This window comes from Macaca mulatta, chromosome 9 (assembly GCF_049350105.2).
Source record: "Macaca mulatta isolate MMU2019108-1 chromosome 9, T2T-MMU8v2.0, whole genome shotgun sequence".
Taxonomy (NCBI): Eukaryota; Metazoa; Chordata; class Mammalia; order Primates; family Cercopithecidae; genus Macaca; species Macaca mulatta.
In genome coordinates this window covers 60,992,598-61,020,372 of record NC_133414.1, presented here as the reverse complement: position 1 = coordinate 61,020,372, position 27,775 = coordinate 60,992,598, and the positions used below count along the sequence as shown (strand labels likewise).

The following is a 27,775-nucleotide window of genomic DNA, read 5'->3' as shown; positions in this document are numbered from 1 at the left end:
GTGATTGTGTGTTTAGTTTCATAAGACCCAATCAAACCATTTTCCACAATGTATACACTATTTTACATTCCCATGAGCAATGTATGAGCAATCCCCTTTCTCCACATCCTCAGCAGCATTAGGTGTTTTCCCTATTTTTGATTTGACCATCCTGATACATACGTGGAAATAACTTATTGTAGTTCAGTTTGCATTTCCCCAGTGCCTAATTGAAGTTGAGCATCTTTTCATGTGCTTATTTGCCATCTGTATATTATCTTCAGTGAAATATCCATTCATGTATTTTTCTTATTTTCTAATGAGATTTTTTTGTTTTGTTGCGGTTGAGTTTTGTGAGTTCTTTATGTATTCTAAACACCAGTCCTTTGTTGGATATATGATTCCAGATACTTCCTCCTCATTTGTTGCTTGGATCTTTTATCCTCTTAACAGAGACTTTTTACAGAGAAAAAAATAAACAAAAAACAATTTGTTAATTTTTCCTTTTCTTTTTACAGATCATGCTTTTGGTGTCAAGTCTGAGAACTCTTTGCCTAGTCTTAGATCCCAACAATTTTCCTCCCCCCGCCCTTTATTCCCTAAAGATCATATAGTTTTGCATTGACATGTAAGTCCAGGATCCATATGGAGTTCATTTTTGTACACAGTGTGACGTTTAATGTCAATGATCATTTCTTTTTTTGTCTATGGATGTCCAATTTTTCCAGCACCATTTGTTGAAAAAACAATTCTTTCCTCACTGAATTTCTCCTGCATTTTGTCAAATATCAGTTGGGAATATTTGTGTGGGTCTATTTCTGGATTATCTATTTTGATCCATTGTTTTATGTGTCTATTTCTCTATCTCACTATTACTCTAGCTATATAGTAAGCCTTAATATTGATTACAGTGATTCCTCCCACTCCACTCTACTTTTTGAATATTATAGCTATTCTAGTGCTTGTGCATTTTCAAATTAAGTTTCAGAAGATATTTTTATTTGTATAATGTAAATTACATTATGAATATAAAATAAAATTTATAAAATTAATTTCAGAATAAACTCATCTATGATTACAAAATACCTTGCTAGGACTTTGATAAGAATTGCATTAGACCTATAAAATTAATTTAGGGAGAATTGATGCCTTTACTATGTTGAGTTTGGAAGCCCACTTTTGCACTTCAACTTAGTGCTGAATATGTATATGCTTTAGCAACCTCATAACAATGGTGTGCTGGCACATAATAGGAGCTTCATAAATATTTATGGCATGGAGGGAAGATGGGAAGGACGAGTGAAGTCTTGAAGAGTCTGGATCAGTTGTCCTTAAATCTGGCCACAGAGACAATCATCTGCTGAGCTTGGTAAAAGTACAGGTTTCTGGGCTTCATCTCAGCCCTACTGGTTCAGAATCTCCAGGGATGAGGCCAGTGAATATGTATTTTGAACACCTGCTATAGTTGATCCTCAAGTACAGCCAGGTTTGTAGGATGTAGCAGCCAACAATGGAAGCAGTTGAGTCTCGTAGGAATTAGCTGTTCTTTCTGACATTTGCCCTGAAACAAAGCAAGTGGTAGCTGCAATTGAGTCCACCTAAGACAAATTAACATATGGCTCAAAATGAGTATAGCAGCCTGGGAGTCAAGGGTGGTCCTTTCCTATAAGGAGGAGGACCAGATGTATTTTGAGCCTGTATCCGCCAATTTCTTTTCCAAAGAGGAAATAAGCAACCGGTGTTCAGCAGAATGTGAGCAGTTCTAAAATTGTAAATACTGTTATTGAATCACTTCATTGCATACTTGATTAGTTCTCTAACCTTGAGGACTGTGAAACTGTAATGATGCATCAGGGGAGCTGGCCTCAGCTCTGAGAGAATTTAGAACAAGGCTGTTCAGATCCCTGGAAACATCTTTTTCATTAATAGCAGAAGAAGCCAAATGACCTATAAGATTTTTCTGTCATAAGGAGAACAGAAAAATTAGAAACAAAAGCACATAGAGGAGAGTTCACGAATTAGATTTTAGAGCACAGACTTTTTTAACCTTGGTCTTTGTTTTTGTTTGGTTGGTTATTCTTGCTTTCTTTCTCTCTCTTATTTTGCAGTTTCAGTCTCTTTATTTTCAATGTAAAATTTATAGCTATATAAAAGTAATTTTTGACAAAATAAAGTGTATTCTCCTAATCCCATTACCCAAACTTTGGTCAATTTCTGTTCCATTGCTGAGGCTCCCCTCTGTTCATGTTGCTTCTCCTTGTGCCTGCGAGGCCTTCCATAGTTGTAACCAGCATGTAATTCTGAGTTATTACATCAAACACTTGACTAAGTTGTGAGTTCTTCATAGTTATATTGCTTTCTTGGCAGTGCAATATTCTATTATGCTATTGTACCATCATTTTCTCTAATGTTACCATCATTCTAAGGCATTTCAGCCAATTCCAATGTGTTGTTTTTATCAAGAGCACTACAGTGAGCATTTTTAAATAAATTAATATTTTTGCTATTCTGGATTATTTCTATGCGATAATTCTCAGAAATTTCATTGCTAGGTCAGTGGACATACCCCGCTTTTGATATTTCTGAATATGCCAGCTTCAGCAAAATTTTGCCAGCATTGGACAGTTTTTTTTTTAATTTTGTGAACGTAATGAATGCAAATCAATATATTGACATTGTTTTGGTTAGAATGTTTTGTATGTTTGTTGGTCATTTGTATTTTATTGTATATTTTGCCTATTGAAATCCTGTATTGATCTATTATAAACTATAATGGGCTTTCTAAATATTAAAAATATTAATCTTTGTTCACAATTATGTAAATGCTTTCCCAACCCATTGCTGTTCTTTTTACATGAGTTTTGTCATTATTATTGTACGGAAGTTTAAACTTTTTCAATATTGTCAGCTTTGTAGGTTTTTTGTTGCTTTTGGTCTACTGCAGTAAGCTGGAAGAGTGATCATTCCTCTGCAGATCTGATAAAACTAGAGCCTGTTTCCTACCAGTCTTTGATGTGTGTGTGTGTGTGTGTGAGAGTCTAGTAGATGAAGTGGGCTTTGAAACTAAATCATTTTTCCAGCTCTCCCAGTTGTATCTATGAAGTTGTCTCCCCTTCCCCTATGCTGAGACCCCGACTCTGCCCTGCTTTCTCTGTTACACAGCACCAGGTATGCTCCTGGGCTTGCCTCTGGTCCCCCAAGTGTTTCTTTTGGGCGTTTGCTAATCCACGTGTCTTTAGTTCTTTGTCCTAATATGGGGTAATGCTGGATCTACCACATCACTCCGCTTTCTTTACTAGATATCCGCATCTTATTTTTCCTTCATATGCTTTGTAGAATCAGGTATAAAGTCCAAAAGGAAAGTCCTTTTAAAAGAATGTATAGCTATGTGGAGTTGTATAGAAAAGATACAGAAAGATATCAAAACATATTACACCCATAACCTTGGAGCCAATTCCCTTTACAGAGTCCTTCCACTGTGATAACCACAGAAACTCCTTTGTTCCAAGGTGAACTACGAAGTGCACCCTACAACCCTGTATCTGTCCCGGAGAGTGTGTGCCAGTGCCGCAGCAAGACCTCACCCTGCCTGGGGTATCTTTGAGGAGGAGGTTGGTTCTCAATTCCTTTCACAAAGGGAAGCCACCCACCCCCTTATCACCACCTCCCCTTTCCGCACGCACACACACACACGCAAAGCTTTGCTGGACGTAAATCCCAGAACTGAAGAGAGGCAACAGCTATGATTCAAAATGAGTCTCGGAATTGACAAGCATGCTCTTCTTGCAGTGAGCTCTTAACAACAGGGCCAGGCCCTTCATCCCAGGTCACCTTCGCAGGAGCCTACAGGTTTCTTTCCCCGTGGCAGAGCCAGTGGGTACACTCTTTGGACCAAGGTCACCTGAGGGCTCTTCTGTCAAAAGGACTTCCATGCAGAAACCCTCAGTCTCTGCCTCGGGAGACGGTTGCTCTCTGTGTTTACCTAAAACAAGAAGCAGCTTTTAATGGGTGGCCTCCTCATTTTGCTAGCAGCCTTCCCTAAACAGAACAGTTCCATCCTCTTCTTAATACCACTGAACAAGGGTGTTTTTCTTAGCCTCATAAAAGAGAAATATTTTGTGAAGGAAAAGTAGGACTCATGCCACTTTGTGGAAAGACCTGTGTTACACAAATTCACATGAAAAGACACATTCTAGGGGAAATGTGAAAAGGCACCAAAAGGAGAACCAGACAGATGTAGTGTGAATCCACCCCTCCTACCTGTATGATCTCAGGCAAATTAAACCTTCTAAGCCCCTTTTAAAAAGAGAAATAAGAATATCACTCAAAATTGACATGAGGATTAAGTTAAATCACATGTAGAAACTATCTTATGTACTAGGACTGTCTTAACGTCTAAAAGGACCAAATGAAATAATTGGCGATTAGGTTTAAAGGCTGCACTGCTCTGTAGGCAAAGTCCTCCTTATAAATGAGATCATAGATACAGTGGAGGGGGTTCAGCTTATAGGGGTTATGGACATTTTGGAGAATTTAAAGGCTGTTAAGACCTTCATTTCCCCAAAGAAGCACACGAGTCAACATTCTAGGTGCAGTAGCCCATAGATGCCATGAAGCACACCTGTGGGCTGCTGCATGGAGCCAAACTAAGAACTCACGCCTTGAGCACTCATGTTGGCACACCCATCCTCTGTCTGCAGGGGAGGGTGAGACCTGTTCTCCTTTTTGTGCGGGATCGGTGATTCTAACAGGACTCACCCTGAGCACATCCCACGCCACAGTCCATACATAGATGAGGACTTGGTAGAGCCTGGCACCCTTGTCATAGGTGAGTGTTTCTCCCCACCCAGACCCATATCACATGTTAGGGCACAAGGCCAACTGTCTAGTTCCTTTGACTACATGGAAAAACCCAACAGGATTGAATGCATTAAAAAGCTTGTATCCTCTCACTGGAGTAATTCCCTCCTTTGTGACTGAAGATAAAAGTAGCTAATGTTTTTTAAGCGCTTACCACTACACACTTGGCATCATAACCGCGTGAGGTGGGTTTGGTTATCTCCATCTGGCAGTCAGCTGCATATGGAACAGTTTAAAAGTCATGTGCTGCTGGTCTCCCAGCTAGTGAGTGGCAGAGCCAGGCTTCAAATCTGAGCACCCCCAACCACAATGCCACACCTTCTGCCTTTCTCTTCCCAGCTGGCTCAGAGGCACTGCACATGTCAGTGGACTGGCCCTTGTGGTTCACCAATTGTTCAGCCTTCTTCTTTCAGCTTCCCAGACCTGTGGAGTCAGCTCCAAGAAGACTGCCCCTGCATATAAGCTGCTTCCTGCTTGCCCACACTTCTGTCAGTCCATAATGTACACTCCCGATGTTATAAAGTGTTCTACTTCCCCATAAATGAACATGAACGGTTTCAAAGCCTCTGAATCTTCCACTCTATTAACTTATTGCTTCCTATTTCAGATAAGAACTAGCCCTTTTGTTATATTTTAATTTCAAATATCCACTCTCTTTATCAGCTGGCCCACCACTGTCCTCTGAGGCTCCAGCTCAATCATTTGTTGTGGCTGAGCTTCCTTATGTACAGCCAGGAAAATGGATCTGGGACACAGTGGAGGAGTGTGTTTCAGTTATACCTGAAACTTCTCGGACTGATGTCTCGGTAAGTTTCAATGGACTTTGAAACTCTGTTTATGTGAAAGTTTTTGGAACATTCAGCATTTTTAAATATGCACTGTAAGTACTTTAACAGAATGTTGGGTGGTTACAGACCTGCCCAGAATTTAACCTCCCTTCCTCCCAGTGTGACAGTTTCTGCTGTCCTTATTCCTCCTGTGTCCTCATCAATATGTTCTGACCCTGCCTGGTGACCAGGTAAGCTTCCGGTGGCTCCTTGCTTTAACAGTGAGACTTTCCTGATGCTGGTCTATACTCAGCCACAGCAGTCCAACAAGATGGGCCCTATGACAGGACACCAAGACTCTTCTCTGCAGTACATCCAGCAGAGGGGCAGGTAGGAGCAGGCAAAACAGGAATCAGCACTAGACATTTAGACCCCCAAAAGAAAGAGACCCGAGGAAAGAGATGCACCCTCCTGTACACAGGAGTCAGAATAGATGGGCACTCAACAGGTGGGCCATGGAGTGGGGAACCGATCAGGCTTGAATTCTGGTTCTGTCACTTACTCACTGGATAACCTTGAGAAAGCCCCAAATGTGTCGTGTGAAATGGGGCTGATGACAGTCCCCATGTTGTAGGTCGTTTTCATGGTGCAAGGGTCATGGTAAGTGCTCTGTGAAAATGGCCATCACAATGACGCATGACTCCCAGAGAAGATGCAGGGGAAACTGGGCAATGCCCGCAGACCATCCCCCGCCCCCAGCTGAAGTGGCTTGATAGCACTGAGCCCTGCTGCTGTCAGAGTTCAGCCCCAGCCCACCCAGTCAGAGTGATACCCACCTGAGGGCACCGTACTCCAGGTCCACAGGCTCCTCCAGGTCTTCCCATTCACTCCCACTCTCTGGGGACTCTTCTGGAGGCAAAGACTCTGGGACAGTGCCCCAAGAGCAGAACTGTGGCAAGAGAATGGTCCCAGAATCTGCCTCCAAACATTCTTCACAGGGTAGCTGGCCTTGGCATGTAGAGTTGATGGTAAGATACTCTTCATCCTCCGAGGTGGGAGAAGGGGCTCCACATGGATGGTACATGTCACCTTCCCCATCCTCCCCATCCAATTCAGGACTAGAAAACAGAAGCCCATGTGTCTTCCAGCCTTAATAAAACAAATTCCTTGCCCTACCTTCCCCTTGCCTTTTAGAATACTCTCCACGACGCAGGCCGGTGAGACTCAGCCAATGTTCAAACAGCTCATGCCAGAGGCTGCTCTGGGCACCAAGAAGCAAGAAACGAATAAGGCACTGCCCCTGGCTTTGAGGAGCCCCCAATTTAATGAGAAGTTGGAGCAGTAAAGAAATGTTACAGTCCATGTAGGAAGTGCTATGATAGAGGCAGCTGCAGCACCTTACTGAGCTCAGGAGACAGAGGGGCTTGCCAGAGAGCACAGCATTGCAAGCAGGGCAATGACCCAATTCTAAGACAGACTCTTCACATGGCAAACAGAGTCAGTCAGACCTTGGACAAGTTTATTGACTTCATTGGAACCTCAGTTTTCTCATTTGACAAAACTAAATCGTCAAGAAGCGTCTAGGATTATTGGGACATGTAAATTACATAATTCCGACACAGCCCCCTTGCTCCGAGTTCCTGATATGCGGTAAGCTTTTAGTAAATGTGAGTTGCTGTGATTACTACTGTGAATATGATAACTATTTCAACAGAAGAATTACAAAGAAAGGGCCTCAGGAAGGGGTTGGGAGTGACTCAAGCAGGCAACCATCAAAGTACTTTGTGCAAAGATCAGGTCCTTTTCTGAGCACTGAAAATGTGCCTATTTAGAGAGGCGGCCAGCTAGAGTGACATTTACTCCCTGTGAAAGGACACAGGAGTCAGACAAGTGAGTGGTGAAGCTCATTATCTGGTGATGCAGCTGCAGACGTAATGGTCAAAGAACAAGGCTTCCAGGGGCTGCCCCAAGTTCGCCACACACGCCTCTTGATTAGAAAGAACAGTCCATGCAAAGGTAGGACATTTTACACAGCACTGCAGACATGCAGAGAAGGTGCTCAGAAAATATCTGTCGAAGGTCTGGTTAGAGAAGATGAGAAGGAATATCTAAGAGAAAAGCACAAAGATTTAGCTTTTTACCAAATACATGGATCCTCATTTCTCAGCCTCCTTCCCCATACCCAAATCAATGGGTTGGCTTTGTTATGTGCTGCTGCTCTCCTTCTCCTTTCCTGCATTGCCTCTTTCTCTTAAAATTGGCTCTGGTGCACCCCAATAGCTACAAACACCCAGACACCCAGAGAGTCCATCTTCCTCCCCAGTAGAGCTGGAAGCGTCTGTCCCAAACTGAGCTTCACTGTGAAAGAGACATTATTTCCGCTCATAAGAGCTACAGGGTATGTGAAATAGTGAATGTCATGTAAATATATGCACACTCAAGTGTATAAAAAAGAAATTATTCTACAAGGACTGAAGAGGAACACTCACTGTCAAAAGACATTCTTAATTCTTGAGCATTTGCAGGGAAAATTGGCTTTAAACTTGGCCAAATCATGTAGAAACTGTTTTCTTACAAAAATAGGAAAGAAACATTCAAGAAGTTTTATCAAAGAATGGGAAATCTAGCCTATTGCCCAGGCCAAGACTCACTACTGACCCCACCCCCTCAAGCAGCACCCACTTCCCTCCATTCTGAGCACACTAAGCCTTGTTGAGGAGTGAGAGGTGGCAGCAGTATGTTTCCACTGGCCACTGCAGCTGCTTATGTCCACACCTCACCTCCCACCAGTAGACTCCCTCCACCCCTTCTAATAAGCTCTTTGCCCTCTGGTTTCGATTCGGAGTTCCAGCTACTGGCTCTGCCTGGACAGAGACCTAGGGAAGCCATCAGCCTAAGAGGCAAGAGGCAAGGCTTCATCTGAGGCTCAACCAAAGAAAAAGTTATTTTCTTCCCACTTGTCCAGGGGCACTTGGGGTCCCAAGGGTGAAATCTTGGCCATTATCCCACCACAAGTAGGGACAACGACTGCCTATCCTTCTACCCTTTTGCACATGCCATCAGGCTGCCCTTGGAGATTTGACCTGGGGCTCAACTGTGGGCATAGGGAAAGGGTGACTAGGGAATAAAGAGGCACCAGAAGCCTGTATGCCTATTTCACAGAAAGGGCAAGACTTGGAAATTTGGAGAATTTCATTAAGATAGAGACATTCTTTCACAGCAAGCCTCATGTTTTGCCATGTGGACATGATGGGTAAAGAGGTGGAATCCTATACCCAGGGTTCAAGGTCAGCCATCTCACGGCTAATGTAGCAGGACTTTCAGCAAGACCCTGATGCTGTCAGGGTACACGGAGCTCTCTGCTCACCCCCTGGGTTTGTGTAACGACCTCAAGTTCTTCTTGCCCTCATTCTCTGCCCACCAAGCTGTCCAACAGAAGGAGGCTTTTATAGACAGATGATAACCAGAGGAGAATCTGGAGATTTCACATGGGCTCCCTGGCCAGCCATCTCTCCCACACAAACCAGCAGGACCCCAGAACCAGGGTCCCCACCAAGGCCTGAAACTCCTCAGTGGGTATTTTTAAGAGGAATCCTAGTTCAGCTCTGAGGTCAGTGAAACCATTCTGAAGGCTCTGCTTGCTACAGGATATTTACTGAGAAAAGACACTATGCCCAACTTTTCTGGACAGCTATCCTTTAAAGACTTGGGCCACCAAAATCATCTCTACCTTCAGGAGGAAAGTCACAGAAGCAGATTGGGCATTTCAGGCTTGAAATATGAAGGTATTATAATTGTCCTATTTGCTTATGCTTAAACTCACAACAAAGTTTGGGTTTTGTGTTTCTTCATGTCTCCAGTTCTCCATCGTCAGGCCCCATACTGATGTCCCTGTTAGCCCTGATGACACAGCTGGGAGCCCCAGGTCTCTGCTCCTGACAACTGCATTTAGTTTTGGCAGGTTGGATTTATGGTATCTCTAAAACATCAAGGTAGACTAGTTCAATGGACTGCCAGATTTGAAGCTCAGATGATAAATCTGAGCTGAAGTATAATAGTTGGGATTTGTCAGAATTGTGTGGATAGGAATAGGAATGCAGGGGGCAGGTACCCGTGGGAGCCTGGAAGGTATAAAGAGAACCCTACTAGAGGCAGCACCCAGGCTCCATCCCAGGCTCTGCCACCTCACTCACTCCCCTCAGCCACACTCCAACCCAGGAGCAGGCATGACAGCTCCCTCACCTGGCAACTGCATCCCTCCCTAACTACTCTGACATCACACCTGGCCTAGCAGCTGCAGTTGAGTGAGATCTCTGGCCTCCTAATTATCTTCTGCTATTCCAGGCAGTGTCCTTCCCCAGAAGGTATGTCATAACTTTAGGTTCATTTCAAGGACTCCTGCTTCATTTTGCTTTCTTAAATAAATGACCATCAAGATTTATACCATCACTTTCACAAAGTGATGCTTGGTGAACTTACGTGCATTTTACTTACATGAGTTTAGTGATATGTGCTAGGCAAAAAAAAGAAAGAGAAAGAGAACCTTAAACATTCTGCAAAGACCAACTGTCCAACCAATGAGTGTAAGCCCTGAAGTGCACATGAGTGGGAGAACTAAATCTTCCATCCTCTCAGTCTGTCTCTGTTTCTATGGGGCCAGCATTTAAAGACAAACATTTTGCATACAGCATGGCCCATAAATACAAGCCTCCTAACTTCGTCTGAAGCTTGACCAAACAAAAAGTGATTTGCTCCCACACCAAGGGGCAAACAACATCACTCCTTCCAAAGTGATGATTCAAGGGTAATGAGACTTGATGCGATTGTTGCCTTATGCCTACCTTTAGGAACTAACCTTATAAAAAATGTGACTCCAGCCAAGCTTTCCCTCTGATAGGCACGTAATCCAAATCTCCTCCATAAAAATGTACTATAGTGCTTTATTATAAGATATTTTTATAAAGATCTACTACTAGACGGTAAAACCTCTAGATATAGAGTGTGAGAAAAGAAGAGAACAGAGAAAGAAAAGTGAAATCGAATCTTGTCCATGAACACTTTGGGTTTGCTGTGGTGCTGGCAGCCATCTGGTTGTAGGAAGTTGCCACCTGGCAGATGGTAAGTTCCGGCAATTTGCTGGGAATTTCAATTGAAGGGACCTGTTCTTTAGCTGGAAATAGCTCAGGAAAGGGAAGGAAAACAGACTTGCACTGAGTTCTTACTGCATGCCAGGCAGTGTGACAGCACCCTGCACGTGCTATTTCTTTTGACCTGCACAGTACCCTGTGGAACTGTCATGGCCCCCATTTACATTTGGGAAGCCTCCAGCTCAGGGAAGGCAACTCTCCAGGCATACTAGTAAGTGGCAATGCTGAAACCATGTAATAGGATCCAGAAATCCATGCTCTTTTTGTTAAAGAGTTTGACTCACAGATGCCAGACATTTAAGAGGCAGTGGCCTGCGACAGCCACCTCAGAACTGAGCTGCAAACACTTTTAAAGCTTCTGCAGAGAGTCACAATCCCACTTTGACATTCTTATTCAGACCCTACCCAGGAACTAGGGGAACTGTGTCCAGGGGTTGCAGGGCATGCGTCCCTCTTTTCTTCCTGTAGGGGGCGGCCACTAACTATGTGTGCATTAAATGCAAACTGACGTCCTGTTGGAGGAGAGGTGGACTTGGTTTGAGTTCTTTCAGAGGGGAGGAAAGGTTCCTAAATGAGGGAGGGAAAACGAAGTAAAAATAAAGTCAGGAAATGTGAGGAGGCAGAAAGCATTCATCAACAGAACCACCACAGGGAGGCTAGAGAAAAAGGGGGAGCGGTTGGCCATTGAGAGAGCCAGGATATGCAGAACAGTAAGGCTGACTGCCCACAGTTCATCCATGGGTACATGGACCATGTTGGCCTGGCAGTGAGTATGATGGGCGACGGGCGTTCACAACAGACTGAAGATCAGAGACTCCCCTGGAATGCTCTGGACGAGCCCTTGGGACTCTCATGTGGCTCTAGAAGGAGCAGTCCCTCCAAGAATGACAGATTTTGGACATCTGGTATACCCTTGCAAATAGGGCCACTAAGCCAAATTTAATTTGGTTCAGAAAAACAGAATAATGTGATGTTTGATGTAAAAAAAAAAAAAAAAAAAGCAAATGCTAAAAGATAGGCAGAAATAGGTATCCGGACTTGGAAGTAGAAGACATAAAGAGACATAAAGATGTATTTGCTCCCTCTATGTGGGAGCAAATCACTTTTTCCTTGGTTGAGCTTCGGATGAAGTTAGGAGGCTTGAATTTATAAGCCATGCTGTATGCAAAATGTGTAACTTTAAATGCTGGTCCCATAGGAACAGCATAACAGCATAAAGATTTCACCTTAATATAAGGAAGAACCTCTGATCAGTAACTAGATGATGATAAAATGGGTCACTCAAGAGGTAGCAAGTTCCGCATCCCTGCAGATATTCAAGCAAAAGCTAGGACCCCTTCTTCAGGAATGTTATGGAGCAGATTCCAGCATGGAGTCTGAGGCTAAACTAGATCATTTTTATATTGAACAGGCTGATTTTCTGTAATTTAATGAATGAAACAGTGACTGCCTATACTAATAGTTTAAAACACCATTTTAAATAACTATTAACTATATTAAATTAAAGGCACCTGGCAAGTCAAATTCCAAGCTTGTACCTGTACCCAGAGTCACTTTATAATTCAGCTCCCAGGGTCTCTTTTCATTATCCCAAACTATCTGGCAGCAAAACCTTTCAATATCCAAACAAGTGCCTCCTGCCTACAGGAAAGTACGGTTCCTTTTATATGTCCTTTAAGATCATGGTAATGATTGTCCTTGGACAAGTCGCTGTAGGTTATTTTCTTTATTATTTTATCAAGTATGTCAATTACTGCCTAGAGTGCAATTGTAAAGAGCTATAAATACACTTATGTTATACATTATCAGACAATGAAAGTGAATGTCATTGATGAATGTGCTTGCCCACCCTGTTCTACTTTGCAAACCAGTTAGCTTCTGTTCGGCTAACACAGCATTCTTCAAAAAATTGTAGCAGGGTACTTTTAGGGAATGCATGCCTGGCTCCTGGATTTTACAGCTCTCACCAGGTCCAACTGTATTACACCACCGCTTTACACTTCACAGGGACTATCATTCCCTATGGATCTACCTTTGACAGTCTTCTAGGATGACCATCAAATGAGAGCCATTTCATCTAAGTGGATTTATAGTGTCAGACACAAATGATTGCCCCTTGTTATTTGCCTGCTTTATGCCCAAGCCTCTGGCTGGCAAATGCCTAGAAGCAGGTCTTATCCTACATGTGCAGCCGTCTGTCTGCTCCCAACAGGTTTCCAAGCCCCTTGTGTAATAAGTACTTGTCAAACTGAATCAAAGACTATGTGTTCCTTCAGCATAGGACTGAGAACCAGAAATACTTATAGATGGATGGACACAAAAATGCAGACTAAGTTTAAAATGACTGTGAAAATGAATGCTGCAGGGTGGTCTTGAAGATATAGATGTGTTTAGAAAACAAAAGCTGGTATAGCCAGGCATGACGGCCAGTGCCTGTAGACCCAGCTACTTGATCAGCTGAGGTGGGAGGATCACGTGAGCCCAGGATTTTGAATTCAGCCTGGGCAACATAGTGAGACCCCATCTTTTTAAAAAAACTGATGTTGATAATAAAGCATTATATTAGCAATAGAAACAAGGATGCATGTAAGAACTTCCTTCTTACTACAAAGCTTTAAGAGGCCATGGAGGATACAAGAGAAAAGTTTGTGTGCCAGGAGAAAACCTGAGGCCTGCCATCTATAGTTTCCAAGACATATTGGGGACAATTGTGGTCTGGGTAGGGTTTGCTTTCCCAAAAGCTCACAGGTGGTCACAGCAGCACCAGACCTTATGCTTCTCTTGGTGCAACCTCTCTCCTAAATGCCCTGAACAGTGCTGGGTACAAAAAGCATCCAAGCATAGTTATTGATGGCTTGATTATAATTTCCTAGCAATGAGATGCACACAGTTTACAAAATGACTGCAAATGTGGCAATTCTTACCTTCCAAGTCTCATGATATCACAAACTGAATAGCAGTTTTGCCTCACATCCTTTTCCAAAGAGGTCTCCAATGTTGATGCATCCCTTTCTTGGTGAAGTTTGCATAAATGAGGGTGGGACTCAGGAGAATGTGTCAAGGAACTGGCCCAAGGTCTCTCTCTATTTTGGCCCCATTGTGCTGCTCTGATGGCCTTTTGGGAAGACTCTGGCCTGAGACCCAGGCCTTCCCCTGCTTCTGGGGAGGCACTGTCCCTCCAGCTGTCCTCTTGATCCAGGATGGGGCTGGTACATGAGTCAGTACATGTTGCCCTGGTGAATTCTTTGTCAGTTGAGAGTTCAGGTGTCTATTAAAAGAAATGCTACTGATTACTGGCTCTGGGGTGCAAATTGTTTTTTTAAAAATAAAAAGCTTTTTTCCCCCATGTGGTTGTAGATCAGAGCAGTTACAAGATGGGTTTTGAGGTTGGCCTATCACCATAGCATCCCAGCTCCTCCACATGCTCCCGGCTGGACCCTGGGTAGCACACTCAGGCACCTTAGCTTAGGGGGCTTTGGAAGCTCTCCATAAATGTGAGCCTTATTTTTAAACAAAAAAAATTTGCAAAATTTAGACAAAGATAAAAATGGAAGATAAATATGCTAAACAATGACTCTATTCCACTTTCCGATAAGAAATGTTTTCTTTTTAAGTTCATCTTCATCTGTCATCGCAGGGCTTGTCTCCCTGTCTCCCGCCCCATCAAGATGTTCTTTCCTGGGTCTCCTCCTCACTTTCCCAGACATGACTTGCTTCATCTCAACTGCTCACCTCCCTGTCAGCCTTTTAGGTTTGGTTTTGGTGACGTGCTATGTCTTGCTGCCACTGCTCGACCTTCTACAGAAAAACAATCTGTGTTTCAGTAGAAAACTGTTTTTATCTACAGCAGAACCTGCTGGGTTCTCTGATTCTGGCTGTCTCCACTGTCTTTGAGCTATTTTACAACTCTATAAATAAACAGGTCCTTTGAAATCTTTTTTTGAGCCAGTTTTAACATCTGCCTGGTCCCCTCATTGAATGAGTTAAATAAAACCTTTAACATGTGTTCATTTTTATATCTGTAGGAATCATGATTTTACCTTTTCCAGAAAATTATCTTCTAGCACTTCCACCCCCGGATCTCCATCCCTGATGTAATAAAGCCCATGGCTGGGTTCCCACCCCTGCCCTCACCTACAAAAGAAGAACCACCCCAATGAGTGGTCTCCCCACCTTTCTGATTGTACATCCCTAGCAACGAGAGGGATACACCTCCAAATGTGCACATTTATTTAATTATAAGTCATAAACATTTACTACTCTTCTGATAGACTGGACATTATAAAGGATACACCAAAAATCAAAATTTTAAGAAAGAGCATATTTTATCACATTTCATACTATTTGGAGAGACCTACAAAATCTGTTTTTTAACCTATCCTCTCCTAGCTCACTGTCCCTGGACACGCTCTCCAGCAATCCTTCCCCACTCCAAGATTTCCAGTCTGTGGAGCTGCTGCTTTTCATCAGAACCCCCACTCCCCTTCCCTGTCACACATGTCCTCGGTGTGCCTCTTACTTTGCTTAGATTCCATGGCTCTGCCCCCTAGATGCTCACTTACAGGCAAGGAAGACCCTGAGCACCCACCTCCTTGCCCCTCTCTTCCTCCCACATGTCACTTGCAGATTCTGGGTTTCCATTTTAATTCCTACTCAAACTGTGTGAACCTCACCCCTGCTTCTGAGCCTCTGACTAGATTAGCTTCAAGTGTGTGACTGCAGATGTCAAATGGGCAGTCAAGACTTCCAGATAATCTTTCTCTGTGTCCTTAATCAATTCAGTTTTCTACCTCTGCTCTCTAAATTATTTCTCATCTTGTCTCTCTCTTCAAGTTTCCAACAACTCCACCCTGACCTTGCCTGTGACCTCACAGTGAGAACGGACACGTTCAGATGAGAACTCTTCATCTTCCCACAGCAAATTCCACTGAGCAGCCTGTGCCCCTACCCCAACTTCACCTTCCACCTCTCGCCACCCATTTCTGTGCTCTACTTCATGGCAGCCTCTTACATGAGTGTCTCTTCTCACAATTTCCATGCCTCCCTCCTTCTTTCTCGTTCCCACTAGCACCAGCCTTCTGTCCTTACCATCCAATGGAAGGAGCCCACATCAGGGTCCCCAGTGACCTCTATCTTTCTAAAGCCGAAGAACAAATCTCTGTCCTCCCACTCTCTCTCTCTCTCTCAGCAACGTTCAACAAAGTGTGTCCCTCCTTCCTGCCTGAGAGCTTCCTCGTTCATTTGCTGTACTTACCTGGAGTTGATCTTTAGTCTCACCCTTGCTTCGTTTTTCCACCAATTCCCCGGCCCCATCTTAATCTCATATGCTGTTCCATCTCTGTACCAGGCCTCTCAATGTTGGCATGCTCTGTGCTGACTTCTGAGTCCTCTCCTTGAACTTATCTGCACTCTTTCCCAAGGTGATCTCAACCATTTCATGGCTTTACATGGCCTCTACATGCTGACAACTCCCAAATTCACTTTTCCCAGCCCTGATCTCATGCCTATTCTCCACAACTGCTTAATAGATATCTTCACTGGATAGCCTATAAACATCTCAGTTTTACATGATATCAGAACTATTGTTTCTCCTCCATGCACCCCAGATGGCCTTCCCCAGCCCCTGTAAGCAGTCCCTCTCTTGGTAATTGGTACCAAGAGAGATGAAGAGGAAAATAGGATCTATGATTACCCTCTTAAAGCATGAAATAGGCATGTGTGATCTAGTGCAGAGAGAGGTATTGGAATCAGGAAAATTGGGCTTTTTACCTTCTGACCCCTCCTTCACCCTGTATTGGCTTCCTCATGCCAAAGCTTCATGGCTCTCTTTCCTCATACCCTTTTCTAATCACAAAGTAGTCTCCTGACTCCACCTGCCAGATGTATCCCAAATCTGGCTGCTGCTTAACTCTTCAGCTGCAGTCTGAGTCCAAGCCACATCATGTTTGACCTGCTTGACCTCCTGCAGTCCCTGAGCACGAGCAACCCAAGTGGCTCCTCTGAAGAATGGAGGAGGACATTTCCTGCTTAACCCTCCATGCCAGCCCAGTGGCTTCCCACTGCATGCAGGATGGTGGCATCATGTTCCTCTGATCCCCAAGGCCTTCCAGGGTCGGTCCCTGCTGCCTCCACAACTTCCTCCACTTCTGCTTCATTAACGATGGCCCAAGCACACTTGTATTTTTGTCCCTCAAACATCCAGGTGGGTTCCCATCTCAGGGCCTTTGTTCATGCTGTTCCTTCTGCCTGGAATGTCCTTACCCCAAATGTGGGCATGGCTGCCTCCTTCTCAGAGATGCTTTACTTTATGGACTAAATGCTCACTCCCCAGAGCTGCTTACCCTTGCTCTGCAATCTGACCACTGGAGCCACCTGAGCAAATCACAATCCTTCTCCCACTTGGCCTTCGGGTATGAGGAGGGAAAGCTCACCCCCACGCCTCACCTGGACCCTTCCTGCTAGAGCTTTATGGGCTCTCCTGGGAGGAGCTATTTTCCAGGATGGAAAGATTGCTTTTTTCCCTGGGATTTCCTAGAGATTTCAACAAAAACACAGAGTCCCAGCACCTTGGCCTGAATTGGTGTATGTGAAATTTGGCCCTCTCTCATCTGGTTCAGTTTCTTAACACAATTGCTGTCATCTACCTTCTTTTCCAAACCAGCAACTTTTGGATATCTTTCCCATAGCTCTTCTCTCCCTAGATGCTATGTCAAATGACCTCTTGGAGTCTAAGCATCAACAGGATCTGGGTCATCAAGCCCTTTATGTTGTCCTAGTGATGGTGACACCCTCAGGCACAATAAGTGATCCTTTTTATCCACATCCTAGAGATGAGGAATCATGAGGCCTAGAGAGGACAGGCAACTGCCCAAGGCCCATGCAGCACAGCAGGTACAGGTGATCCAGGTACCCGCCCAGATCCCCTCTCCAGGACTGAGACTCACATCCCACTGCCTCATCTCCCCCCCCTTGGGGTGGCCTACACCCCAGTGCTGGTTAGGGCAACACGCAAAGGCACAGGTTCTCTTGTCCCAATTCATGGCAGCTCCAAAGCGCCATCTCTGCTCCAGGGCTCCCTCCAGGGTCAGCTGAGGCCCTGGTTATAGATGCACATTGATCTCTCCTTCTGCCTCACCCCACTTCAGTCACCCTCACAGGGGATGTTCTCAAGTGCAGGCCCATAAAAACCTCCCACACTCACATGTCTGCTGCAAAATCTGTTTCCTAGGGACCTCGCAGAAGGCATGGCAATGGGTAATTTTATCTGTCAACTTGGCTAGGCCATGGTACCCAGATAAGTGGTCACATACCATCTAGATGTCGCTGTGAAGGTATTTTTTTTAGATGTGATTTGACATTTAAATCAGCAAACTTTGAGTAAAACAGATTGTCTTCCATAATGTAGTGGGCCTCATGCTGTCAGCTGAAGCCCCTAAGAGGAAAGACTGGCCTCCCTGAGGAGGAGGGAGTTCTGCCTCCAGATCACCTTTGGGCTTGATCTCCATCAGTTATTCCCTGGGTCTCCAGCCTGCTGGCCTGCCCTGTCGAATTTGAACTGGCCAGCCCTCATAGTCACATGAGCCAATTCCTATAATAAATCTCTTTCTCTTTCTCTCACTCTCTTCATATATAAACACACATAAACACACACACTCACACACACTCATTCTATCTGTTCTATTTCTCTGAGAACCTGACTAACATAGGAATCAAGGTAAAAATCCTGATTTTCCTGATTCCAGTGGCTCTCTTCTTTGCACTAGACTGCGCGCGCCTATTTCATGCATTAGGGGGGTAATCATATATCCTATTTTCCACATCATCTCTCAGAATGGAAATTCTTATTGGAAATTCCCTTGGTCTGCTTCTGTGTCTACTCTCCTTCCTCCCAGGCTTCCCTCTCTGATGCCTGGGCTTCCAAAGAACCTGGCCCTAAAAGTTTCACAGCCAAAGTCTAAACATGTAAACATCTACAGGAAGACCCAAATGTTGGAAGAGTCAGAATCAAGGAAAGGAAGGAGACCTACTGAGGTTCGGGGACCAGCTATTTTCCTGCCCCTGTGAAAGGAGGTGGCACTGAACCTACCTACAACCCTACAACCCTCTTAGGACCCTAGAATCAGGAAAAGGGGGGCCCAACCAGAGCCAGGCAGAGCGAGTAGAAGACACTGCAGCCTACCTGCCATTCCTGCTCCATCTCAGGCAGCGCACCTGGAGGGGGTCGGCAAAGGAGGAGCGTGACTTCCTGTGGGGCCCCTCTCAGTAAATGCAGCACCTCCTGCGAGAAACCAAGATTCACTGTTAGATCTGGGACTGCATCGCTGGGGATACAGCGATGTTCTCCCCACTGTGTTCCAGGCACTGGCTCCTCCCTCCTGCACCTTGGTCTATTTCTCACTCCTAAGAACTCCAGAGAACACTGCCGTGGCCCTGACTTTTCAAAGTGCAAGGAACCAACATCAGTGTCCTGCAGCTTCCATAAAGTTGATGCAAGATGCTGGGCTGTGCATCACCTTTGTGCAGCTTGGGCTCTGGGAACTTCTCACCTGTAATATTGCAGTAACCGCCTCTCTGGTCCCTGCCTTCACCAGTGTCACCCACCTGCCTCCCTCCACGTTGCTCAAGGGAATGGCAATATCTGCCAATACCAATGCCTTTTCTTCAGAGAGAGAAAGAGTGGCTCCAACAAATGGCTGTTCATCTCAATTGCCCTTTCCTCCCAACCTCCCCTCATCTTGGGCCACCAATTGTGCAGGCTCCACCACCTGAATCTCTAAAGCCTGATCCTTGGCTCTGAGCTTCCTATCAGGGCTCGGCTTGAGCTCTGGGAACCTCTCGCCTATAGGATTGCAGTGACCTCCTCTCTGCTTGCTGCCTTCTCCAGTGTCACCCACCTGCCTCCCTCCACAATGCTCAAGGGTAGTTTTCCATAATGCAGATATAACTGAGTCCTTCCTCCCACTGCACACCCTGGCTGACTCACTTTTCCCTCAATGTAAGCTCCAAGGCATAGCACATAGACCCCATTTCTACCTGCTGCTGCCTCTCACCCCAGTTCCCTCTCTCCCATCTACTCCCCTCTGCACCCACATCCTAAGCCCCTGCCATGCTGAACCTGTTGCTCCAAGCCACCCCCTCAATGTCCAGGGCTCAAGGTTGCCTCGATAGCTCCTATTTCCTATTTAGACCAGGATTTCTCAAACTCTTGGCACTGTTGACCTCTCAGGCTGGACAATTCCTTGTGAGAATGCCTGTCCTATGCATCGTAGGGTGTTTAGCAGCATCTCTGGTCTCTACTCACTAGATGCCAGAAACACTCATCAGCTGTGACAACCACAAATGTCTCTGGACTTAAGCAAATGTCCTCTGAGAGGGAAATAATCCCTGCTTGAGAATTGCTGATCAGAACACTCCCTAGTCCCTGCCTCAGCCATCCAGGACTTCCAAGGGGTGTACTTCTTTCCTGGCTCACTGGTGTGAGCACTGTAGCATGGGCTTTCGTCTCCCAGGGTACGTGTCTCCTGCCATCACCGCTGTTTCCTGCCCATGAGCTCTGAGACTGCATGAGCTGTCCTCCTCTGTGTCTTCAGTCTCTCATAGAGTTGCCAGCCCAGCAGTGGTTCTCAGAGAAGGGTTCTTGGATCAGGAGATGGACAGATGAAGGTACACCCTCCCACCCGAGTGGATGATGTTCTAGAGACCTCCCCGCTGCCCTGCCCTGCCCTGAACCACTGTCCCCATTTGCCCATCTTGCTTTGTGATTCTGGAGCTGACCTATGAAGACTGCATGAGGCTTCCTGTTGGGCTCAGTTAGGGGAACACGGCGGGAGACCAGAGACAGGGAGAGGAGGTCATTGCTGCTTCCAGATTCCTCCCTTCAGGTTGCCATGGGATGACTACAACCTCAGCCAAGGCAAGAGCTCATGCCAGCGAGTCCCTCCACCAGCTCTCCATTCCCGGGGTGGGGTAACTGCGCTTTCGCATCCCCTTTGATCTCGGGTTACGGGTAACTGCTTCCCACTCTTCCTAGCCCTAGGCCACAACATGCTCCCTTGAGCTTCCTAACAACCTGCCCACACCTTAATTAAATGTTCCTCAAATGACTCCATTTTCTTCCAGGACTCTGTCTAATATATACAATATTTCATTACTCTTTCTTCTTCTTAAATTGCATTTTTGATCATAGGCAGGACAATCAGTGCAACAATGTATGAAAAGCTATAAGTGTAGCTGAGAAATGAGAAGGAGAACAGAAAGGGACCCAATCTAGTCCCTTCAGCCCCACGCCCAACTCCCAGGATGTGTGTGAAGAGACGTCAGCCAGCACAGAGGCCAGGGCTTTATCTTCAGCTTCTCTCATGAACCCAGCAAGAAGCAAGGCTGAGTTAAGGTCAGATATTTAAAAACAGAGATTTTAAATTAAATGTGAGCGTGTACCACTAATTACTCTCTTTGTGTGATTAAAATCCAGGCTGCTGGTGTGATTTTCAAGAGCCCAGAGTTTTCCCTATGGCGGCACGCCAGCAAGAGGCAAAGCTGGGGCCAGCCTGCACATAGAGCTGCATTGCCCGTGCCCCCCAGCACCTGGAAGATGAGGCCTTCCGTGGACCTTCCATTCACGGCCAGGATAATGTCACCAGCTTCGATGGCCCCATTCTCCTCAGCTGGCTGTCCCGGAAAGAGCCTCTTAATCCTCACAAGATCACTTTTGAGATGGCTGCAGCTCTCTTTCTCCATCTGCACGAAACTGAATCCCAAACCATTGGCATTCTTTTTTAGTTTAACTTCAAACTTAGGACCTGTAGTGTGATATGTTGATAAAAACAAATTCTTCAGTAGATTACAAGTGAAATTGACCAGTATCAAAATGTAAATTGTCAAGTAGATGAATTATTTCTTTTACGTTAAAATAATTCTTTTGCTACTTTTTATGGCAGAGTACATTATGTATGTTATGGATTAGTGCTGTCCAATAAAATATAATGTGAGCTATAAATACAAACCACAAATGTCATTTTGAAGTTTTCAAATAGTTACATTAAAAGAAAAGGAAAAAGCAAATAAAAAGTAAAACAAAAAATAAATAAAACAATTAAAAAAGTAAAAGGAAACCGGTTAAATACACTTAATCATACATCTTATTTAATACCATATATCTAAAATATTACCACTTCAACATGTCATCAATATGAAAAAATTGTTAATGAGATTTTTTTATTCTTCTTACAAACTAAGCTTTCAAAATCCAATACCTATTTTATCCATTTAGATTGGTCACATTTCAAGTCCTCAATAGCCACATGTGGCAAGTGGCTACTATATTGAATAGCACTATTATAGATAACCCAACTATGTTTATACATAAAGATATAGCTGCCAGGCACACACAACATGCTCTTGGCATTTAATAAAACCTGTATCACATATATTCTTATTACTCCTTTAGAACTCTAGTCATTTTGTAGTATACTTGAAACTAAATTTTGCATAATTAGACCATGGAGAAAATTATGGCCGACTCTATGGACAGTGCTTTAGCTGCCATTTTGTTTACCCATGTAGGCTGACCATAAGATAAAACGGTTGCCTCTGGGCACCAAGGATGAGCACAGCTGGCCATCTACATGGTCTGTCCACCAAAAAGGCCTCTGGGCTGCCTCTCTGATGCCAGCGACTCCGCTGGCATCAATGCACAGAGGCACAGAGCACAGACTTGCAAACTTCACCAGGGCAAGAATGGAAGCATGTGAAGCAATTATGTGAAGGTGTGTCGCACGACCAGTTCTACCATCGCCATGAGGCCTCTTCCACTCTTTGGAGTCAGCTTCCCAAAGGCCCCAAGGGAGTGAGCAAAGGGATGAGGACAGAGGAGACTTGATTTAAAAAGAAGCATTCCCCCTTTACCCCATCCCAACCCTATGGCTGCCTTGCATCTTCTGCAGCAAAACCAGAAAATCTCTATGAAGGGACTAAAACATGGCTAAGGTCCAAATAATTCTTACTGAGGAAATTAACATGTTCCTGGCAAATACCAAAATCACAAGGAAAGTGCAGAGGGGCAGCCCATTGGAAAACATGCAGTGTTGTCCCTCTAAACTGATTGTTCATTTGCTTTTTAAAATGATGCTAATAACAAAGCTAGATTCCTGAACCTTCCTCTCCCAACCTGCCTAGTCATTCCTCAAATAACTTCATTACAAATGACTTGGCTGGACTGTGAAGCCAAATGTATCTGACAATGTATGACCCTTTCAGTCAATTTCATCCTAAATATTCACACAAACATTAAGGTTCTGGCAGCTGATCAAAGGACTGAGGAAGGCTGGGGGCAGAAAGACGCCTAGAAATCATTTGGGGAAAATGCATTTGTTTCCAGAAACCTATTCCATGAGATGGGCTTCCATCGCATGAGAAAGCTGATCTCAGCATGATCACCATGGCTCACTTTCTTTTCAGAACCCAGAGGAAGGCTTTGTGCCTTTCCCTTTTGACCTGACAATTCAAAAGCGGCACACAATAACATGACAATAGTAACACTCAATTCTCTCTCCTCTCACCATCTGTCACCGAGACACAGCTCGAAGGCCTGCCAGGCAAGGCTGTTACCAAGGAAACAGCCGTGTGTTCATCTCCCATGCTGTCATTAGCAGAAGGACACTGCTGTGTAGTCCTGGGGCCTCTTCTCTCTAAGACTAGTCTTGCAATCTAGAAGGAAGGGTGAACAAACTCAGTTTACACTTCGTGTGGCAACCAGGAGGCACTCCCTTGACTCTGCAAATGCTTTTTAATTTTCGGACGCTTCCTATGAGCAGCCTCATTTGAATCTCTCAACTAGCCTATGTGTTGGAATCTAGACCCAGATTTCTCAGTGCTTATTAGACAAGTACACCTGGAAGCAACACATTTACCTCCACTTCACATATGCAGTGCCACACTCATCTTCCTCCCCTCACTCACCCTCACTTCCCCTCCTCGTTCTTCCTAAAACACTCCTCCCCTCACATTGGCTCACCCCACCATTAACCTGCCAAGGGCCACATTTGGAGTGGTCCAGCTCTCCTTCATCTGGTTTCTAAGTTGTGAACATTCTCCATCAGGAACAACTCCCCAGTGCCCCCTCCCCTGCACCCCCTCTCTCACTGCCAGTGTCCCCCTGGGCCGTGGCAAACTCTGGTTACCTTGGCTCGCTGGACCCTGTCTGCACCCCTCTTGGTCCACCCCATCATGACTGCCATTGAACAAATTGAACATGCAACATTCTTGACTTAAAGTCTCCAATGCTTCCCCTCACCTAAGACTCAAACCTGTGGCACCCGAGGTCTGCACCAACTGCCCTCCCCTTCTTTCCAACGTGATTTCCCACCTTTCTCCACACAACACCATATACCCTTGTTGCCCTAAGTGTGGTTTCAAGAACCAGCAGCGAGACATCACCTGGAAGCTTCTCAGAAATGCCAAGCTCCCATTCAGGACATGTGGCCCTGCCTTCATCTTCGTGCTGCACCTGTCACTCAGCACCTGCCAAAGCAGCCAGGAGGCCAGCCAAGTACCCTCTCTACCCATGCTCATTAGCAAAGGTCTAAATATCAGAAGGTATCAATAAATTATGGCTCCATTCTCAAGATAGGTCAACCAAAGTCACTAATATAAGCAAATTTCACCAGACACCAGAGGACCACTTTAGGAAAGAAAGCAAAAAGTGGCCAGAACATTGCGCCACAGCTTGTCGGAAGGGCCCTTAGGAATCCCTCCTGTCTCTGTTGACTTTTTAGTTGCCAAGAGAGAGTGATGCCAGCTCTGTGGCTCAGGACACTGGGGCAGTTCGAGGCTCCCACCCTCCGGCAGAGGACTTGGCACAGTGGGGTAACATCGGGTCACTGCGGGGCAGGGAATAAAGGGGACAAAAAGGATGAATGGGTCTGCTCTTGGCACCCTGAATTCCTACCTCATTGTGAGTAAAAGAATCCCAGGACACTCTGACCCAGGCCCCGGTGGGTACAACACAGGGTGATGGGGAATGGCATGAACAGGGAGTGGAGTGGGGTCATCCTATGCAAAGGTGGGAAAGTAAGAAGGCCCAAGACCCTATGGACACAGGGCCAGCGGGGCCGGGGCAGCCAGAGCCAGGCTACAGCAGTCACTTCACTCCATCTTCTCCATTCTGCTGCCTAATTCTAGAATTCAGGCAAGCCACCGGTAAGTTTCTAAGGCTATCTACAGGGGGTGAGATTTTTTTACTTGGAAACATCTGTCTGCTACCTCCTGGGTTGCACATCCCCATAGAAAAGTGAAACTGAGGGTAGAAGAAATGGAAGAGAAAAAAAAAAAAAAACTAACAAAGAAAAAGCATTGTTTCCTGCCTGCCTCCCTCCCACCCAGAGGCAATGTCAGCTTCTGATGTTGTCCAGGAAAGCTCTGGAAGGAGGGGAAGCTGGTCAGCACAGTCTACTCACCTGCCCAGGACCCTTCAGGCACTGCACAGCCTGCTTGTGGGTGAGGCCGCACAGACTCAATCCATCCACCTGCAGGAGTCGATCACCTGGGAAAGGGACAGATGTCATGTCATGACCTGGTACCCGAGGCTGCAGGAGGTTCCCTTCCAGGAGGCCCCTGCCAGGTGCCCCTCCATGCAGCCTGGAGAAATGGGAGAGGAAGCAGAGGTGCCAGGTGTCCCCCCGGAGTCAGCAGGAATCCTGCCTCTCTGAGCAGCCTCGCTCCCTTCTTCTCAGGCACATCACAGATCAGAGATATAAAAGCCTTTCTATTATTGGCTCACAGAATGGTTGAGCCAGCTCTTTTCAACCTCATCCTTCCTCCTGTTTTCCTGTGAAACCAGTTTTGAAAGTATTTTCAAGTTGCTTAGATATTTATATCTCCAGGATGTATTTTTCTTATTATTATTTCAAAAAAGGTCAGGGAGGCATGGTTGATGCTGGAGACATCAGAATTCTAGGGGAAATGGAGATAAGTAAGATCCCAGGTTCTCCTTTTGGCTCAATTCTGGCAGTTTTGGAGACCAACAAAAATCACTCCCTTCCCTCAGAGCAGTGGGAGGTGAGCAAAGGCGACAGAAGGCTCAGGTGTCCTCCCCGGATGTGCAAGTGAGGTTACCGAGGTCCACTTGTCCTCCAAGAGAAGCAGTATGTTTCCCTATGAAGGCCAAAGAACAACCCAAGTCTTTTAAGTCTTCTACTATTTTTCTATCACCTATGCTTCCCAGTGTGCCACTGCAGAACCCCCAACCTGTCAAATGGCAGGGCAGGTTCTATCACCCCCTTTCCAGGTGAGAAAAGCATGACCTGGGGTGGCAATCATTTGCATAGTTTTCAGAACAGGAGAAGGGCAAGGCCTCGAGGCTGCCCTCCCTGTGCAGGGCTCTTTACACCATGGAGCACAGAGTTCCCAATGAGACCCCATCTCTTACCCTGTAGGATCTGCCCTTCCTTGGCAGCTGGTCCTCCAGGAACAATGGATTTCACGTAGATGCCACCATAGGGCACGCTGGTGTTAATGCCACCCTGAAAAACACAACAGAAAACTCACTACCCATCTGTCCTCCTCCAGGAAGCCTCCCCAAGCTCCCCGGTTAAGGGAATCCCCACCTGCCCACCACTGTATCCCATGACCTCACTTCCGACTGGCACTGTCTTCTGTATTCACCTGTTCGTTTAGATTGTATTCTCCACTGAGCAATAAGATTAGGTGTTCATAAGCTTAACAACAGAAACTATGTGAGAGATCTGGGCATGTCCCCAGCCCAAGCACTGGTACATGGCAGGTGCTCAGCAACTGGTCACATGGGATGTACCACTATCTCTCTATTGGTAGCGACCAGTATAGGTGGATATGGCTCTGGGCCTGAAGGCTTGTGCCTGGCACTTCTTGTGTGCTTTGATAGACCAAAGGATATGTGCATTTTTCATTATAATAGATGCTGCCAGATTGCATCCCTATGTGAATATGGATATACTTATTCACATTTCCACCAGCTTTGTATGACAGTACCACTTTTCGACATTCCACCAGCTATATTTGGCCAAGCTGATAGATATAAAGTTTAAAATTTCATTTAATTTAATTTGTATTCCTGTGGCTTTTCATGGGTTTGAGTGTTTTTCATGTGCTTAATGGCCATTTGGATTTGAGTGAGACATTTCAGGAATTATTTTTGAAATGAAATAGCTGCAAAGAAAATCCAAGTTTTTGCCAGCCAAAGGAAATCACCAACCTCTTCTCAGCAAATATATATTTGTGAATAACCCAAAATTTAGTGAGTTTTTCAGACAAGAAATAGCTATGTTTGGTGTCTGATAGAGCTGTTACCCCAAGCCAAGAATAAATTGACCATATTTGGCATCAGCCTGTTCCCTCCACATGGATTCATGAGCCTTATTGCTTGGTTTCTTACTTGGTCCCTTAAAATCATACACTTCTGACAAACTCATTGCAGGCTTAGGGTCCAAGAAAACAAATATCCTTGCTCTAGGTGCACAGCACTGTCACAGGGGAAAGGAAGGATGCCCTCTATTCACATCTCTCTTCAATTTCCTCTGAAAATTTTCATCAGTCATAGCATTTCCTTACTTTGATGGGAGATGCTTCTATTTCCCATCAACAGTTAAATCCAACAATGGCATTCCTGAAGTCCAGCCCATTCCAGGGTCTCAAGATAATGGATCACTTTCTTTCTTTCTTTCTTTTTTTTTTTTTTTTTTTTTTTGAGACGGAGTCTCACTCTGTCGCCCACGCTGGAGTGCAGTGGTGCGATCTCGGCTCACTGCAAGCTCTGCCTCCTGGGTTCATGCCATTCTCCTGCCTCAGCCTCCCGAGTATCTGGGACTACAGGCGCCCACCACCATGCCCAGCTAATTTTTTTGTGCTTTTTAGTAGAGATGGGATTTCACCGTGTTAGCAAGCATAGTCTCGATCTCCTGACCTCATGATCCGCCCGCCTCGGCCTCCCAAACTGCTGGGATTACAGGCGTGAGCCACCGCACCCGGCCAGTAATGGATCACTTTCAA

General features: G+C 45.3%; 1 protein-coding gene across 1 annotated transcript; it reads right to left on the bottom strand.

The window, feature by feature from the left end:
* Positions 1-6,901: 6,901 nt before the first annotated feature.
* Positions 6,902-25,564, bottom strand: FRMPD2 (FERM and PDZ domain containing 2). The gene is made up of 6 exons (XM_077945558.1): positions 25,207-25,564; positions 23,311-23,458; positions 21,338-21,552; positions 18,933-19,031; positions 13,678-14,021; positions 6,902-7,714 (listed from the first exon to the last, which is right to left on the bottom strand). Exons 1-6 carry the CDS (start codon positions 25,312-25,314, stop codon positions 7,666-7,668), a joined length of 963 nt encoding a protein of 320 aa, XP_077801684.1. The 5' UTR covers positions 25,315-25,564; the 3' UTR covers positions 6,902-7,665.
* Positions 25,565-27,775: the final 2,211 nt, after the last annotated feature.